General features: G+C 58.4%; 2 protein-coding genes across 2 annotated transcripts in view; one reads left to right on the top strand and one right to left on the bottom strand.

The window, feature by feature from the left end:
* Positions 1-10843, top strand: part of CNOT9 (CCR4-NOT transcription complex subunit 9) — a 20601-nt gene extending 9758 nt beyond the window's left edge. Inside the window, exons 3-8 of the mRNA XM_019553551.1 lie at positions 3907-4022; positions 4854-4993; positions 5930-6039; positions 7067-7165; positions 9833-9924; positions 10363-10843. Of these exons, the coding sequence (XP_019409096.1) occupies positions 3907-4022; positions 4854-4993; positions 5930-6039; positions 7067-7165; positions 9833-9924; positions 10363-10531 (726 nt within the window). The 3' untranslated portion in view covers positions 10532-10843. The remainder of the gene's footprint in view (positions 1-3906; positions 4023-4853; positions 4994-5929; positions 6040-7066; positions 7166-9832; positions 9925-10362) is intronic.
* A 2979-nt stretch (positions 10844-13822) lies between these two features.
* Positions 13823-17514, bottom strand: part of ZNF142 (zinc finger protein 142) — a 16921-nt gene continuing 13229 nt past the window's right edge. The window contains exons 8-10 of the mRNA XM_019553889.1: positions 16526-17514; positions 15502-15607; positions 13823-14387 (exon numbers count right to left, since the gene is read on the bottom strand). Coding sequence (XP_019409434.1) covers positions 13909-14387; positions 15502-15607; positions 16526-17514 — 1574 coding nt within the window. The 3' untranslated portion in view covers positions 13823-13908. The remainder of the gene's footprint in view (positions 14388-15501; positions 15608-16525) is intronic.

Raw genomic sequence — 17514 nt, 5'->3', positions numbered from 1 at the left:
CTTCCAAGAGAAGTGGTGCAGGCTCCTACCCTGGGGGTGTTTAAGAGGAGGTTAGATGAACATCTTGCTGGGGTCGTTTGACCCCAGTATTCTTTCCTGCCACAGCAGGGGGTCAGACTGGATGATCTGCTCAGGTCCCTTCCGACCCTAGAAACTATGAAACAAAGAGATTAGATATGTTCTCAGAGGAAAGGGGCATCCGGAGCTGTTGAGTATGGGAGTGAATGTCTCAGCCTCTGAATCAGAACTTTCTAAACCAGTAGTTTTCAATCTGTGGTCCACAGACCCTTGGGGTTCTGTAGCTTATGTCTAAGGGATCCCCAAAAGATGACTGTGATCAATTAAAAAGCATGTGAATACCCACACTTACAGTTCCAAGGGGTCTGCTCCTCCATTTGAAATTTCCAAAGGGGTCCACAAATGATAAAATGTTGAAAAACACTGGGCTGGACAAATGCTGGAAGCTGCAAGAGGGGAACAGTGGAAAAAACCTTCATTAGACCCAGGTCACTCTCACTTTCAGCCTCTGCTGTCTGCTGCCGTGACACGGGGCGGGGGGGCAACGGGATGGGACACTGGGCAAGATGGACCCAGGACATGGCAATTCTTAGGTTCGGTGACAAAAGTTTAGAGAGGTTTATTGCCTCTTAGGACAATGCACTAGCAGGACTGTTTAGCCATCAGCCCAGTCAGCGTAGCTGTCTCTTGCCAACTGCAGCTGCTGCCTGCCACATTCGGGTATCTAGGGCTCGCTCCCTGCTGATTTGGGGCTTCTCCAGCTCACGTCCTGCTGAGTTTGGGCTTTCCCAGCTCACTCCCTGCTAAATCCAGCTTGCCTCTTGTTGTTTCTACTTTACTAGTGAAGCCTAACTACTTATTCCTCAGGAAGCCAGCTACTCCCAAGGTCCTTTGCAGATACCATAGCTTACCTCGAGCTTAGTATAACTACAGCCTGGTGTATCTAGAACCCCTACACATCTCACTGGCTTGTCCCCTCTCTCCCCCAGTTCCCTAGTAACACAGACTACTCCCTGGTTTGGGTGGCAGTTAGTTGGCCACTCCCCAGCTGCATGGAGAGATGCTCCAGATAAACACACCCACATCCTTCCCTGCTCAGACATAGCTGTTTGCCTCTTCGCAGGGCACTATATTCCATAGCAGCTTCTCTCAGCATCCAACATGTAGGTGTCCTTGGAAGAAAGGAAGTCAGGGAGGCAGGGCATGCAGAGTTAAACTTCTCTTTGGAAGGGACCAGGGGAGGAGGTCAGAAGCTGTTAGAAATGAGCATGGGGTTGGGAAGAGTTTTTTTTCCTCCTCCTGCTGCTACATGTCAGAGTTTTGGTTCTTTTTAAACTTCTCTGAGACATTGGGTGCTGGCTACAGCCCAGGGTGGAGGTTGGGACCAGGCTGTGCCAAAGTCGGAGTTTCCAGGCTAGGGGGTTTTGCCCCTCTGATGAGGGTCAGATTGATGCCAGATATGGGGTCAGGAAGGAATTTTCCCCCATGGTCAGATTTGTACAGACTGGAGTTGGGATTGGGGGGCAGTGGTGTTTGTCTTTGCAGCCTCTACCTGGAGTCACTCAAGCATATATTAACTCCCTTTACAACAGCAGAAAGTTGGTGACCATGGCACCCCTGGGGCAGGGGTGGGGGTGATGCCTGGGGCTGTGTGGGGGTGACTGTCATTTTGCTCAGAGGTTGGATAATAGGTTTGTCTGTGGTGGTTTGGACAGGGCTGATCCTGCCTTGGGCAGGGATTAGATTAGATATGAAGTCCAGAGGTCCCTTCCAGCCCCGCTTCTTTATGACAGGAGTAGGTCAGAAGCTTTGTACTTCTCAAGACCTCTCTTGTACTCATGGGACCTTGTGATTTGGTTCTGTAGAGTCAGTTCAAGGAGAACAGAGGTCCTGGCACACAGCAGAACTGGGCAGAGTTTTGCATTCTGGGATGGTTGGGCATGGTGTAGGTGCTTTTCTCTGCAACTGTGTAAGTACTTGTAGGTGCTGGCTGGGAGTCTAAGAATCATAGACTCCTAGAGCCGTGGGGCTGGCAGGGAACTGAGGAGGTCACATTTAGTCCAAGCTGTGCCCGAGGCAGGATCTGCCCTGTCCAAACCCACCCAGACAAACCCTGTGCGTGACCTCTGAGCCACACAGCACAGTTGCCCCGACACAGTCCCAGGCATTGCTCCCCCGCAGCCCCTGGGATACAGAGGGGCCACAGCCACCAACATCCTGCTGCTGCCGGGGGGGTTGGTGGGCGCTGGAGAAAGCCTAGGCCTAGGCCATGCCCCGCTGCAGAGGGAGGGGAAACCCCCCAGGCCAAGCTGAGCAGGGGGCAAATCCCTGCCTGCCACCCCAAGGCAGTGTGGGTGGTGGGGCAAGAGCTTCTAGCCAGGACCCTGCGGGTCACAGTCTCCAGCCTGGGCTGCAGCCAACACCCAGTGCCTGGTGAGGAGAGCTTAAATTCCCGCCCCCAACACATATAGCACTGGGAGGCAACTAGTAAATCCCTGCAGCCTGGGAAATCCCTATAGCATAGCACAGGCATCACTGCACCGAGATCATCCCTGCCCAGCGCCTTTCCAGCTTCTTGAACCGTCCAGTGCTGAAGAGTCCCCGCACTGTCTCCCTACTTAACAGTGTAGTAGTGTTTCCTGGGATTCAATGTAAACCGACTTCCCTGCAACTTCAAGCCAGGGGTCTGCGTCCTGCTCTCTGCATCAAGAGAGAAAAGGTGCTACAGCAGTCCTTCAGGTATTCAGAATCATAGAAAATAATGGTGAAAGGGACCTCGGGAGGTCGCATAGAGTCCAACCCCCTGCTCCAAGCACGACCAGCCCCAACTACATCATCCCAGCCAAGGCTTTGTCTACCCGGGTCTTCAACACCTCCACGGATGGAGACTCCACCACGTCTCTGGGGAGCCTGCTCCAGTGCTTGACCACCCTCCTAGTGAGAGAGTTTTTTTCCTAATATCTAACCTCAACTTTCCTTGCTTCAACGTGAGCTCATTGCTCCTTGTCCTGTCATCTGCCCTCGCTGAGGACAGTCCAGCTTCATCCTCTTGGCACCCTTCAGGGAGTTGAAGGCTGCTATTCAATCCCCCTCTGTCCTCTCTTCTCCAGACTAAATCAACCCAGTTCCCTAGACCTCTGCTCATAAGTCATGTCCCCCAGCCCTCCACCCATTTTTATTGCCCTCTGTTGGACTCGCCAATGTGTCCGTATCCTTTCTATAGTGGGGGGCCCCGAACTGGACGCAGGACTCCAGATGTGGCCTCCCCAGTGCTGAGTAGAGGGGAAGCATCACCTCCCTTGACCTGCTGGCAACGCTTCTACCAACGCAGCCCAGGATGATGTTGACCTTCTCAGCAACAAGGACACACTGCCAGCTCTGTTCAGCTTCTTGTCTCCTGTCCCCCCAGGTCCTTTTCTGCAGAGCTGCTGCCCAACCAGCCACCCCCATCCTGCACCGGTGCAGGGGATTGCTCCCTCTTAAGTGCCGGACTTTGCGCTTGTCCTTGTTGAACCTCATGAGATTTCTTTTGGCCCAGTTATCTTCTCAAGCTCCTTTTCTGCAAGTGGGACAGACCCAGCTCCTTCAGCTTCTCCTCATGTGGCTTGTCTTCCAAGCCCTTGATCATCTTTGTTGTTGCCTCTGGAGCAGTCCAGTGCAGCTGTCATCAGAAGAATTTCTTGCAGATTTGCTGCATCCCTTTGCCATCCTTGTCAACTGTGCAGTGCAGACCTCCCCTAGGCAGCATTGGCTGCCTTCAGGGCTCCACTTCCTTTCAGACTGCTCTTGAATTGGTCACAGGAGGAGGCAGCTCTCACCCAGCTCCTCGCAGGCACTTGGCTTTCTTGTTAGAGCCTTGGCCCTTACTGTTGCTTTAATTTCTTCCAGGAAATTGTAAATATTTACCCCTCCATAAACCCACCAACCCTGACGGCTCATCAGTCCAACCGAGTCTGCAATGCCCTGGCGCTGCTGCAGTGCGTCGCCTCACACCCAGAGACCAGGTAAGGGGTGCATGGGGTGACGGCCAAGGGTGGGTGATCGACAGCTCAATGCTGCTTTCACTCATGGTATCGGCGCACCTGTGCATGCAGCCTGGGAGAGGTTCCTGCTGTGAGAGCGAAGTGTCAGAAGACGCCATCAGGCGCTGGCAAAATCAGCCCAATGGCCTGGTCGCCTTGCCTTTCCAGCCTCCCTGAAGCAGCCTGCTGGAGTGATCAGGGAACACAAGGTGTTTCATAGCCCCTGCCACATGGTATTTAACAGCCCCCCATGTTAGTGCCCAAGGAAAGAGCCTGGTGCTGGGTTTCTGTATCATCACAATTCCAGAGAGATCTCTGCTGGGGAAGGCTTTTGGCTGAGCCCACACAGGGTGAGCGCCCTTTAGCTTCCTCTGAACACAGTAATGAAGTAACCTTCACCCTGGCTCCCTGCAGTCTCCCTTCCTTGTTGTCCACTCTCAGGAGGGGTTGGAGCTGGTGGTGGTGGTTTTAGATGCACAGATGCTGTCATGTTCTCTACTGGGCTTGGGGCCATGCATGCAGGTAGTGGCTGGTAGTCTGTGCCATAGAGAGTGTACTGTCTAACTGTCTAGACATGAGCAGGGACAGGCCATGGGCAGGGGGGTGGCAGGTCATTGAGGGTCAAGCTTGCACAGCCAGAAGCTGTAATGGCAGGTGATAGCCTGCCCTGGCCTGGCACGTGGCCTGCAGCCAGTTGCTTTGCCTGCCTCCCTGTCACTGTCTCCAGTGAAGAGTGCTTGTGTCAGCATCTGCACAGACCCAGGCAGGAGAACACATTCTGTGCCCGTGTCACGTGTTCTCATCTCCCCCCAGGGCTCTCAAGGATCGTGTCCTCTCTTGCAGGTCGGCCTTCCTGGCGGCCCACATCCCCCTCTTCCTCTACCCCTTCCTGCACACTGTCAGCAAGACCCGGCCCTTCGAGTACCTGAGGCTCACCAGCCTCGGCGTCATCGGTGAGCACCCGCTTGTTCCCTAACTGCTGTTCTGCAGCCCCTTATACCAGTGCAGACCATCCGCATCCCTGTTACTGTCCTTCCCCATGTGATATCGGTGTTACCGCTGCTGGAGGCTGTCACTTCTCACTGCACCGAGTTTGCTGGCTTCATTCCTTGTAGAGCCCGCAGCGGTGTCTCTAAATGCTACATGCAAGGAATGAAAAGCCCCCAGGAGCCCTGCAGCCATGGCTTTTGTGGGCAGAGGGGTTTGATGCCCAAGTGCATACTCTAGCTTGTATCCCATCAGCCCATGCCAGAGAGGGTTTGCTGGGAGGTGCAGGCAGGAGAGAGGGTCACAAACCCCTTCCTCACCCAGGAGAGAAGGGTCTGCCCCAACAGAGGGGCTGTGGGAGTGGGTCCTGTCAGCAGCCTCTGTTCAGTCCTCAGCCAGCCAAGACCAGTGACTAGAGGGTGCAAACCAGGGTTTCCCCCTATGCTGTCCTGGCCTGGACACGTTTTCCCCCCTAGATGATGATGTCTCTGCTGAGGAGCTCTCTAACCTGGCCTGGGGAGGGGGTGGCCTTGGGTCGCTGGGTAGTACAGTACAACACACTCCCCTCTGCTCTCATGACCATAGCACATGCTTGGAAAGGACTCCCAAAAGCTGTTGGCCTGTCTGAGGTGTTGGTTCTTGCTCCTGGGTGGTATGGGCAACTTTCTGTAAGTGCCTGCTTGGAAATCCAGGGGTTCAGTCCCCTCAATATTTACCTCTGGGGAAGGCTGACTGCTGATTCCACTCCCCACCGTGGAGGACCCATTCAGGCCTTTGGGTGTCCTGCTGGTACTCAGAAGTGCTTCTGCATGTGAGAGCCTTGGAGCAATGCTCAGTGTGCTCTAAAAAAACCAGGATTGTCTCACAAGTCCCATCCACGGTTTCCCTCCCACCTTCCCCAGGAGCCCTGGTGAAGACAGACGAGCAGGAAGTCATCAACTTCCTCCTGACGACAGAGATTATCCCGCTGTGCCTGCGCATCATGGAGTCTGGTAGCGAGCTCTCCAAAACGGTACTTGCCCCGAGCCTTGTTCTCTGGGTCTGTGTTTGGTGCTTCCTTGGCCCCTTCATCCCTCATGGCAGCAGGTAGATCACAGAATCCTAGAGAAGCGGGGCTGGCAGGGACTTCCGGAGGGAAGGTCTCGTCCAACCCCTTGCCCAAGGCAGAATCAGCCCTGTCCAAACCATCCCAGACAAACCCATCATATAAACTTTTCATAAAAATACCATCAATCCTGACACAACACCAGACATCACACCCGACCCTGCTGGGGGACAATATCCTGCTTCTATACAAGGCTGTTAATACACACTCAAGAGATCCCAGGGAGAGGACTATGACCCCTTGCTACAGAGGAAGGCAACCCCTCCTCTCTCTCCCCACCCCCAACCCAGTCCTTACCAGCCTGATCATAGGGTAAAATTTCCAGTGCTAGACTGGGTCAGACCTATGGTCCATCCAGCCTTGTGTGCCATCTCCAACACTGGCAGGCCCGATGCTATATAGAGGATGACGCCAACCTGGATTTCTCTAGAGTGCTCTGTCCCCTATCCAGTACCCTCCCTGGCCTCCACCATCATTGGGTTGGAGGTTCCTGATGAAACATTTCCACCCAGTCTGTTCAACACCCATGAATCCTGCATGAACATATGCAGTCCCTTCCTGACTGCTGTCAGCCTCCACTCCCTCCTGGGGCAACAAATCCCACATTTTAGTAGTGCATTATGTCAAAAAGTCCTTTTACTGGTTCATTTTAAACCCATCACCTGCTCCCTGCAGCTGGTCAGCCAAACCGAGTAGTGAGGCCTCCCCTGCTTGAGGTCTCTTAGATGGTGCCCTGGTGATTGTTAGCGAACACCTGACCAGGTTTCGTCCTTTGTTCACACCCAACTCCCTCCCCTGCTGTGCCCCTGCTCACTGCCAGTTCCACATGTGGGGCAATGTCCAGCTCGTCCTCCTGGGGTTCCCGTCACAGAACAGATGGGGCTGGACGTTCTCTGTGGAAGCAGCTGAGCGTGTTCTGTCTCCTCCATTCCAGGTTGCCACCTTTATTCTTCAGAAGATCCTCTTGGATGACACCGGGCTGGCTTACATCTGCCAGACATATGAGCGGTTTTCTCACGTCGCCATGATATTGGTAGGACTGGCTGGTCCTTTCCCTTTGCTCACCTCTCTCTGCTCCAGCCGCAGGGTGGTATGATTAGCCAAGTCCCTCAAGGGCAAGCCACCACCATCAACTGGCTGGACAAAGTGTCAGAAGATCCATTATTTTTAGGAGGTTGCAAGCAGCCTGATTAAACACCTCGTTAGCAGCAATGCCTCTGACTAGAAAGGACGTTAATTGTGCTTTAGGAAATACCTGTGTTTTAAGTGTAGGTCACTTGATATCTTACAGGCTTTTAAAGGCCTTTTTAAAGGCAGGTTATGAACAGAAGCTGTCCTGGTAATGGTATGTGCCTGTTCCTTGGTGGAGCTGGTAGAGTTGCAGTGATGTGGGGGGCAACGGAAGCATTCAGTAGGTTTCTCTTCCACGTTTGGAACAAGGTGGAACGATCGGTTACACTGTTAAGTGCTTTCCCATCCATTAGTAACAGAGCAAGACCTAAACATCTTGCAGCCCATAGACATGGGTAATGTTAGAATCACAGAAAGAAGGGGCTGGATGGGACCACCGGAGGTCGCATCTAGTCCCAGGGCAGGATTAGCCCCAGACAAATCCTATGTCCAACCTGAGTAACATGACAGTCACCCTGATGCAGCCCCAGGCATCGCCCCTGCTTCCGGGAAAGCAGGAGGACCCCAGTCTCTAACATCCTGGTGTTGCAAAGATGATTAATTATGCTTACATGCACACGAGCCCTAAAAGAGTGGGCCGAGATCATTGCAGTCCACTGATGTGTTTTTAATATAGTTTATAATACCCCGGGGGAAAAACAGATCTCAGGGCTAGCCAGTATGGAATTTAAAAATAGGGGTATAACCTTTGCCAGCTGGTGTGGTTTTATGGAAAACCCAGAGAGGTGATTTTGGGTTTTCAGTAGGGCTGGAGTGCTGTGGCTGTGATGGGCCAGGAAATAAGGTTTCTCCTTGGTGTTGATGTTAACTGGACTTGACTGCATGGCTAGGAGAGAGTTTACACAAGCTTTAAGTGCATTGAAAATGGTTGTGGGGCTGGGGTACAGGACTTGTGAGAAGAGGCGGGGGGAACTGGGCTTCAGAAGAGAAGTCTGAGGGGGATTTGGTAAGAGCCTTCAATTCCCTGCGGGGGGGGGTTGCAAAGAGGATGGAGCTGGACTGTGCTCAGTGGGGGCAGATGGCAGGACAAGGAGCAATGGGCTCAAGCTGCAGCAAGGGAAGTTGAGGTTGGATATTAAGAAAAACTTTCTCACAAGGAGGGTGGTGCAACACTGGAACAGGCTTTGTAGAGAGGTGGTGGAGTCTCAATCCTTGGAGGTTTTAAGACTTGGGTAGACAAAGTCTTGGCTGGGATGATGTAGTTGGGGCTGGTCCTGCTGGGAGCAGGGAGATGGACTAGATGTGACCCCCTGAGGTCCCTTCCAGCCCCCATTTTCTATGGTTCTGAGATTGATTCTGAGAGCACAGACTGCCCTCCCCCAGGTCTAGCCTGGCATTGGTCAGCAAAACTTGCCATGTCCAAAGTGACTGCAAAGGTGGCAGGTTTGGACTCTTTGCAAGGTGCTTGGCTTTCTGCCAGTCATTTTGATTCAATGCTAGCGCTTGGGAGGGTACATGGGGTTTGAACTGGCTGCTGGAGCGCCAAGGGACTGTCGGCGGGAACTGGAGGTGCATCTGGGTGTTGGTACCAGGCTGCAAGCTGCTTGGTGTTTCTGGCCTTGTACAGAATTCAGTTTCTCCCAGGAGAGAGTCACTGCTTTCCCAGGAGAAACCAGGAATGTCCTGGCATTTAGGCTTTTTGTCTCAGAGTAACAATGCCTGCTCCAGGAGAGAAATAACCTGGGAACAACCAGGGTTAAATCCCTCCCATGAGAGATTCTCCCAGGAGGGCAAACTGTCTGCACATGCTGTCGGATCAAGGGAAGCTGGTGGTTTTGGGTGAGACACCAGGCCCAGGTGTGTAACACAGTAGTGCAGGGAATGATTAGCCCCTGGGCTGGGGAAACCTGGGGCTCCATCCTTCAAAGCTGGTTGGTGCCTTTTGGGGAGATGGTTAACCAGGGGCAGATCTGGAGGCTCCCCCTACCTCCCACCTTTCTGACCATGCAGCTGGAGCAACAGCCAGGGATTTCAGTCTTAAAGGCAGCAAGAGTGTTTCCCCCCTCCCTTCCCCTCTGTGCTCAAAGGCACCTCCCCTCCCTCCCTTGCCTGCTGCTGGGACAGGGATGGGGAGCTCCTGTATGCTCCAGCTGCACTGCACAGGGGTTGCACTTGGCCCGAGACATGGCAGCTCCCCTCCCTGCCAGCCTGGGAGCAGGCACAGGGAGGGGGAATATGCCCCCTGACCATTGCCTTGCTAAACAGCCCAGCTGGCAGTGACGGGCAGGAGGGGGTGGTGGGAAGTGAAGGGAAGGGGCTCTGCCTCTGAGCGGAGGGACAGGGCAGTGCTTGCCCTCCCTGGCACTGGTGTCCTTGCCAGTTGTCTGCCCCAGTTGCGGGGGGCAGGGGAAGGAGGCTGGGAGCTGGGCATAGCCCCTCTCTGCAAACCACACCCCGTTTTGTAACGCCCTGGATCCGTTTTTGCCAATGCCCAGGGTGAAGGGGAGGAGCCGGGCAGCCCCATCCCGGCTGGCAGCTCCTGACAGTCCCTCTGCCTTCTGACCCACAGGGCAAGATGGTGCTGCAGCTTTCCAAGGAGCCCTCGGCGCGGCTGCTGAAGCACGTGGTGCGCTGCTACCTGCGTCTCTCCGACAACCCCAGGTAAACATCTTAGGAGTTTGGGGTCTGGGACTAGGGCTGTCTTGATGCACTGCTGGGCAGGGGGCTGGGGCCGCATGTCTCCTTCCAAATCCACTTCTGCTTTTCTGTGCCCGGGACCCCTGTGGACTCACCCAGCTCTCCCGAGGGCATCGCTGCCTGTCTTGGCTCTGCACGGCCTGGCCCGTCCCTGGAAGGCAGGTGCCAGGGCAGGATGCCAGCTCCCTCTGCTTCTGAGGTCCTGGCTCTGCTGGGCTCAGTCCCAGGCCCAGGAGCTGGGAGTTGTGTGCTCACAGCACGTAGTCAAGGGCCCACAAGACAGTTGCGTGTTCCAGGCAGTCTGGGCAGCGCAGCAAGCATCCCGGGAGCGGGGTTGGTCCCCCCCTTCTCGCCAGTGCGGGTTTATTTGTTGGTCCCCCTGTTTCTCGTCTCCTGGTGTAGGGCACGTGAAGCCCTCAGGCAGTGCCTTCCCGATCAGCTGAAGGACACCACCTTCGCCCAGGTCCTCAAGGACGACACCACCACCAAGCGCTGGCTGGCTCAGCTGGTCAAGAACCTGCAGGAGGGGCAGGTCACCGACCCGCGGGGCATCCCCCTGCCCCCGCAGTGACCGCCGGGCGCCCGCGAGGAAACAGCTCAGGGTTCCACGCCTCCAAGAACACGTGACCTCTTGCGGGGCCGCCAGCCGCTGCCCCCCGCCCCAGGGCCGCCTCGGTAGCGCCCACCTGCCTCCAGCGCTCCAGACACCAGCAGGCTCTGTGGCACGGGGTGAGCGAGATCCCTTCCGTGCTGGGGTACCTGGCAGGCTGCAGCAGCAGCCGTGGGCACAAGGCCTTCGTGCCCGGGCTGTGTCCCACCCTTGTTGCTCGCTGTTTACAGGCCTGAGAGATGAGCAAGCTCAATAAAAGCCCAGCTTGTTTTAGCCCCTCGTTGGCCTGCCTGCCTGCACCGGGGCCTGGGGTCTTGGAGACAGAGGTGGAGGGGGCTCCACGCCACTGTTGGGCCGCGTGTCCCTCTTAGCTTGGCACTTATCCACTTCCAGATCCCCAGTCTCTAGCTCTGGCCCTCTCCACGACTGCGGTCCAGGTGTGGCTTGCGTAATGGCCGCAAGGTGGGAGAGCGTGGCTCCAGGTGCCGCGGGGTGCTGGTCTCCCTCTGGCCCCACTCCAGCCGGTCTTTGCCACCCAGTGTTTCCATCCTGCGGGCCAAACCTGCCCCTCGCCTGCTTCAGCCCAGCAGCCGCTTGCCGTTGAGGGAGCTGGATGCAGGATGAGCCGGAGGCTGAGGCTGGGCCTCTGCCCCCATGCAGTGGTTGTTGGCTGCCTGAGCCATTTGGCCCCTCTTCAGCCCTTCCCATGGCTCTCCTGCCCCTGGGTGCCAGGCTCGGCTCTGATGTGGTTGGACCTTGGTTCCCCTCATACTGTCTGGCCCTGACGTGGCTCAGCTGTGGCCACAGTGCTGTGATTCCACCTGGCTGTGGCCCTGGGGTCGGGGCTGTGGCAGTGATGTGGCCACAGCTCCCCAGTCTGTGATGCTGGGATCCAGTGCTGTGCTGTTGGACTGGATCCCTTCTCCACCAGCATGCCTGGGCCCTGTGAGCTCTCATCCTTCTCCAAGGCCAAGGCCTGGAAGCTCAAGGAGGCAGCTGAGGAGTGGAGGGCAGGGGGGAAGCCACAGACTGTGACCCAGTTTCTCCTGGGGGGGGCTGGCAAGCCCAGCGCAGCCCTGGCCCTAGGGCAGAAAGGTGGTAAGAGTCTGCTCCAGCCCCCACCCTGTACTGTACCTAAGGCTGGGGCTCTCGTGCCCCCAGGAACAACATGGGGGTGAGGGCAGGGCATGTGGCCAGTCTGAGCTGGCAGGGTGGGGGGGGAGCTCTGGCTATGGGGGGCACTGGGGCTCCCATAGGCTGGGGGGGCTCTGGGGCTAGGGTCCTGGGTGGACTCAAGGTGGGGCTGTAGGGAAGGGGTTCTAGGGAGGGACCTTGGGGGGAAATCTTGGGATACAATTGCCCAGCTCTGGCAACAGGGTGGGCGTCACAGGGGGCTTGGGTGAAGCTGGGTTCCTGGGGGTGGGGTGCTCTGGGCATGGGGCTAGGGGCCGGAGTGAGGAGCACCTGCCCCCTCTTTCCCCCCCCAGCTCCAGATGCAGAACATCAGGGACCAGGTCTGGGCACCCTGGGCCTTGCTGGGGTGGCGGGGGTCTCACTGGTGGGCTGGGCCCCTACCACTGGGCTGTCTTGCTGGGCTCCCAGTGGCTCTGCTTAGCTAAGCCTGGTTGTATGCATTTAATGCTTGGATGGGAGCCCAGCCAGGCAGGTGCTCCCCACCGGGGGGAGTGCCCTGCAGCAGGGGGTGCTGGGTCCCTTGGGGCTCCTGGCATCACTCCACTGCCCTCCCTGTGGGGTGCGGGCACAGCCGTCTCCCGAGGCCCCCAGGCCTCTCCTTCCACCTGTGGGAGCACAAGCAGGGCAGAAGCAGCTCTGGGTTCCCTTGAACCCAAGCCAGTGGAGACAAGATACCGGGCGCCATGATGGAGCAGTGGAGGACAGGAGACCTTGTGCAACAACATCGTGAGCCAGTTCCCCATGCTCTTTGCCTGCCTCTGACCCAGTGAGCACTGAGGCCCTGATCCTGGCTTGGGGTAGGAGATCATTCCCCCCCTGCAGGGCAAAGGAGTGGGGCTGGCCAGGCTGTGTTTTGGGCTGGGGGTGGGGGTTGGAGAGAGCTCTGGGGGTAACGGGACAGGCTGTAGCTGGCATAGAGCAGCGAGAGCCCCACAAGGCCCAGGGACCTGCAGGGCTGGCAGCTGGGCACAACCAAGCAGGGTGGCTGCAGCTGGCTTACCCCAACACCGGGCTGCCTGCCCTGTCCCTCTGGGGCACGGGGAGATCCCAGAACCACCCCCCTCCGCCACCACCTTGGAGGCTCTGGCCGCTTGCTCAGTAGTTACTCTGGGGTTTGCAGCATCTCCTGCTGCTGGTGCCCAGAACGATGTCTGCCACTTGCCCAGAGGCAGCAGGTGCCAGCGGCTGCGTCCCCTCCTGAAGAGACTCCTTGCACCCCAGCACTGGGCTGGGGACAGAGCTACCAGGCACCCAGCACAGCAGGGAGGGCATCACCCTACACCCAGCCTGGGGCTGAGACCCTCCTGAGTGTGTCCCAGGTCCCTGCTTTGTTCTGGTTCCTCCCTGCCCATGCCAGGGGCTGTAGCCTGCTTCTCCCAGGTCCCCAGGGCTGTCATGGGCACTAGTGAGGGTGGGTCGCTTCCTGCTCGATTCAGCCTCCCCTTGCAGGGCTGGTGGCAAGGGAGCACAAAGGATGTCCCCATGTCCTGCTCCCCTCTTGCCACACAGCTGGCTGTGGCTGGGCCCTGCCTCCCTGTGCCTCAGTTTCCCTGGCAGCAGCCAGGGTCATGCTCGTGTGGTGCCCAGACCTGCTGGGCCAGGTGGTCACACGAAGATGTGGCCCAGTGTCTTGGGGATGGCTCACAGCTCCATCCAGCTTCAGCACCCACTAGCTGGGAGACCCCTGGTGCCTGCTGGGCTCAGTGGGGGCCCTCTTCTGTGGGGATCTACAGCATGGACCCATCTGAGTAGAGAGGGGCTGGGGCTCCCCATGGCTCCACTACAACCCAGGGAGCTGCCCCAGGCCCCTAGTACAAGAGGGGGCACTAGGCAATGGGTCTGGGGATGGTGTGGGGCAGGGGGTCTCCTGGGCATCTAGCACAGCACTACCTTGCCACCCTGCCCTGGGGCCTGGCTGCCTGGAAGCTCTACTCAGCCAAGCAGGCTCAGGTGGATTCAGTGCCCGCCTGGGAAACTAGTGTCCTGTCCCCCCCCCGCCCCCAATCCCCGACCAGAGGTGTCTGGGGTACCCTGCCCCCGGTGACCCCCAGAGCCAGGTTAGAAATGAGCACAGCTCCCATTTATGTTACATCCTGTATACACAGTGGCCTGTACATGCACGTGCACTTGATGCAGGGTGAAGGCTACCCCTGGGGCTCAGCTGGGGCCCCTCCGCCATTGTCCTGGGGCCGGCCATGCAGCTGGACATCGTGCAGGTGCAGGGTGGGGGCACCTGGGTCCTTGCCCACACCCTGGGCAGGGTCGGCGGCGCTGGCGCAGTCGGGGTGGTGGCGCCGGACGTGCTTGACCACCTGGAACTTCTGCTTGGCACGGTAGGCACAGAAACGGCAGAAGAAGGGGCGCAGGTCAGTGTGCGTGAGAAAGTGGTGGCGCAGACCGGCGGCCCATCGGAAGGCGCGCTGACACACACCGCACACGTAGGGCCGAGCTTCGCTGTGGGCCCTCAGGTGCGTGCGCAGTAGGAACCGCGTCTTGAAGGCCTTGCCACACTGCTCACACATATGAGCCCGTGCCTCCCGGTGACGCGTGTCCCGGTGCACCCGCAGCGCGTCTGCCCGGTTCGTCCGGTACTCGCACTCCTCGCAGCCGTATGGCTTCAAGCCTGCATGATGGCAGTAAGGGGGTCAGCAGGGAGCGGGGATGCAGGCCCTACCCTGAGGTCCCCGGGGGTGGATCCAGGGGTTGGAGCCCAGGCTGGGGCTGTGCTGAGGCTGTGCCAGTGCTTCTGCTGGGACTCAGCCCTGCAGGGTCCTGGCTAGAAGCTCTTGCCCCCCCCCCGAGGCTCAGCCCCCCACTGCTTTGGGGGCAGGAAATGTGCCCTCCTGGGGCCTCTCCAGCTTTACCCGCAACTTAAACCCAACAGCCTGGCAGTAGCAGCAGCGTTTCTATTCAGGCAGCAGAGCAGGGTAGTCGATTCAGGGTAGTCGATTGATTTCACCGGTTCATCATTACCTCCCCATTCCTGCCAATCTCTTCATCGGGCAGGTGTTCATGACCACTCCCCCCCATCCCTTTCTTTTTAAGTTTCAAAGTTCCATCAATCAAGCTCCCCTCTCTGCTGGCTGCTCCTGGTCATGACGCTCCCATTTCACAGCCCAGCAGGTTGTTTTTAACCCATTCCCATGTCATTGTATCTGTTCTGCCTTCTATCTTAAGTGAGACAGCCCAGGCCCCTAGTGTGGTAGGAGAGCTTCTGGTTTCTTTTTAGCTGGAGATAAACACATGTTGTTTCACATGTGATAATGCCCCTCACTGCTTGCACCCTTTTCAGAATCTTCCCATGGGGCCAGGTCCACCTCTGTTCAACCAAGCTGGGGGCAATGGGCTGGCACTGCTCTGGCTGGCAGGGGTGAGGACAAGGGCCCCAGCACCCAAAAGCTCCGTCTTAGCCCTGCCCAGCTGGCTGAGGACAGCCTGCCATGTCCCTGGGCCCCCGCATGGTCCAGCCTGTTGTCCTGCTGCTGCCCAGCCCCTGCCCATGGGGAGGTGGGTGTATCCCAGTGCCCATCCCTGTGGCTGCTGGGAGCAGAGGGCATATCCCCCACTGGGAGCCAGCCTATGGCAGCACCCAGCTGTCTGCTCTTCCCAAGGAGCCTGCCCGCAACCCCTTGGCCAGGCTGGCACCGGCTGGCTGGGGATGGCCGGAGCAGTGCTTTGCCCAGCCCAGCTGTGCCCTGTAGCCTACCCCACCATGCACACACACGCCTGGCACTCACCTGTGTGCTTAGTCATGTGGTACTTGAGTTGGTTCACCCACTTGCACTTGTAGCCGCACTCAGGGCACAGGTATTTCCGCTCCTCCTTATGGATTCGCATGTGGTACTAGGTGGAGATGGGTAGGCAAGTCAGTGGCTGGTGGTTTCCCCCCCAGCACACCCCCAGCTGTCCATTGCTGTCTCCTTTGGGGCAGGTGCACTGAGGCACTGCCCCTGGGGCCAAGACTGCGTCTACCCCGTGTCCATGATATGGGGAGGCAGAATGTGAAGCTGACACCACGTGGCATAACAAGCAGCCCACGCTGAGCTCGTTTGGGCTCTGCTGGCCACAAGGACCGGTTCCTGGAAGAGCCCATGACTGGGATGGGCTTCACTTCAGCACCCAGACACCTGCCTCAGGCGGGGTGAGAGCATCAGGACTGTGCTCATGGAGGGAGAGGCGAGGACCAGCCACCCACTCCCCACCTGGGGCAGTAAAGGACTCAGCTGTGGCTCCAGGGGAGTATCGGGCAGAGACCGGGTCATAGCTTGTGGCCTAGGACCCACCTGCCTTCCCATACCTGGCTACACTGCTCGTACCTACAGCTACCAGGAGCTGGGCTTGTCCCTCCTGGTGCCAACTCCCACCCCTGGGTTCCCCCCAGCCAAAACAACGCAGCAGGGCCTGGAGACAAGAAGCTGCCAGGAGCTGTGTGGAAGCTAGACCCGTGCATCTGGAAGTGCCACAGAGCCCTGCCTTTGCTGGCCATACCTCGAGAGCTGCCATCAACCCCGCCGGGTGTGAGCAGTGGCCTAGGGAAGCTCAGGGCTGAGGTGCCCAGCTCAGCACTCCCAGGGGGTGGCCCCATGGCCCTACCCAAAGGCCTCTTAATCATAACAGACCCATCGGGTTGGGGTCCTGGCTGACAGATACATGGGATCGGTGGGCCTGCAGCCACAAAGCAGCTGGTTTCCAGACAGGCACAGCCCCAGGAGGTCCCCCTCCTTGCCCCAGGGCACCTCCAGGCTCCCTATGCAGGCTCACCTTGAGGCGTGAGGGGTCGGCACAGGTGTAAGTACAGAGGTGGCACTTGTAAGGCTTCTCGCCTGTGTGGATGCGGATGTGCCACGTGATCTTCTGCTTGTTCTTGGTGGTGTAGGCACAGTCAGAGCACTTGTAGACACGGGTGCCACCGTGGCCCTTGACGTGGTGCTCCAGGACCAGCTGGTGGCGGCAGGTGAAGTCACAAGAGGGGCAGGCCAGGGGCCGGTCAGCAGCAGGGGCAGCAGCCGGTGGCTCATGGCTGTCCACGTAGTGCCGCACCAGCTGCTGGCGCTCGCGGGCAGCAAACCCACAGAGTCCACAGCGGTGGCTGAAGTGCTGCTGCTGGCGATGCGTCTCCAGGTCGCGGCGGGTCGCAAAGGCCTCGTGACAAGCCCCACACTCGAGGCGAGGCGGGTGCTGGCGCCGGGCGTGACCCCGCAGCATGGCCAGGCTGCGGCACTGCAGACCGCAGTGGGGGCAGCGGCAGGCAGCAGGCTCAGCATGGCGGCGCAGTGCATGCTGCTTGAGGGCAGTGGGCGAGCTGAAACGGGCGTCGCAGCGGGCACAGGGGTACAGCGGCTCGCCCCGATGGCAGCTGTTGATGTGGCGGGTGATGTCGTTCTGCAGGTAGCCGCTGTAGTCGCAGAGCGGGCAGAAGTGTGTGGGCGTCTTCTCGTGCACTCGCAGCCGGTGCAGCCGCAGCTTGGAGTTGGTGCCAAAGGTCTGGCTGCAGCTGCCGCAGGCGATGCGCCCCACGCCCGTGTGCAGCGACTGGTGGGCCTCCAGGCGGTAGCGTCGCGTGGTGCTGAATTCACAGTAGGGGCACTGGTGCGGCTTGAGGCCCTCGTGCTTGACACGCACGTGCTGCCCCAGGCACCGGGCCTGCTTGCAGGTGAACTCGCATTGCCTGCACTGCAGTGCCGGGCGCTGGCTGTAGCGCCCACGGGGGGGGCGTCGGTGCCGCCGCAGGGGGGGCGCAGCAGGGGAGG

The sequence above is a fragment of the Crocodylus porosus genome, unplaced genomic scaffold, assembly GCF_001723895.1.
Source record: "Crocodylus porosus isolate Cpor-Errol unplaced genomic scaffold, CroPor_comp1, whole genome shotgun sequence".
NCBI classification, from domain to species: Eukaryota; Metazoa; Chordata; order Crocodylia; family Crocodylidae; genus Crocodylus; species Crocodylus porosus.
The sequence above is the reverse complement of the archived record's forward strand: the minus strand, read 5'-3'. Positions and strand labels throughout refer to the sequence as shown.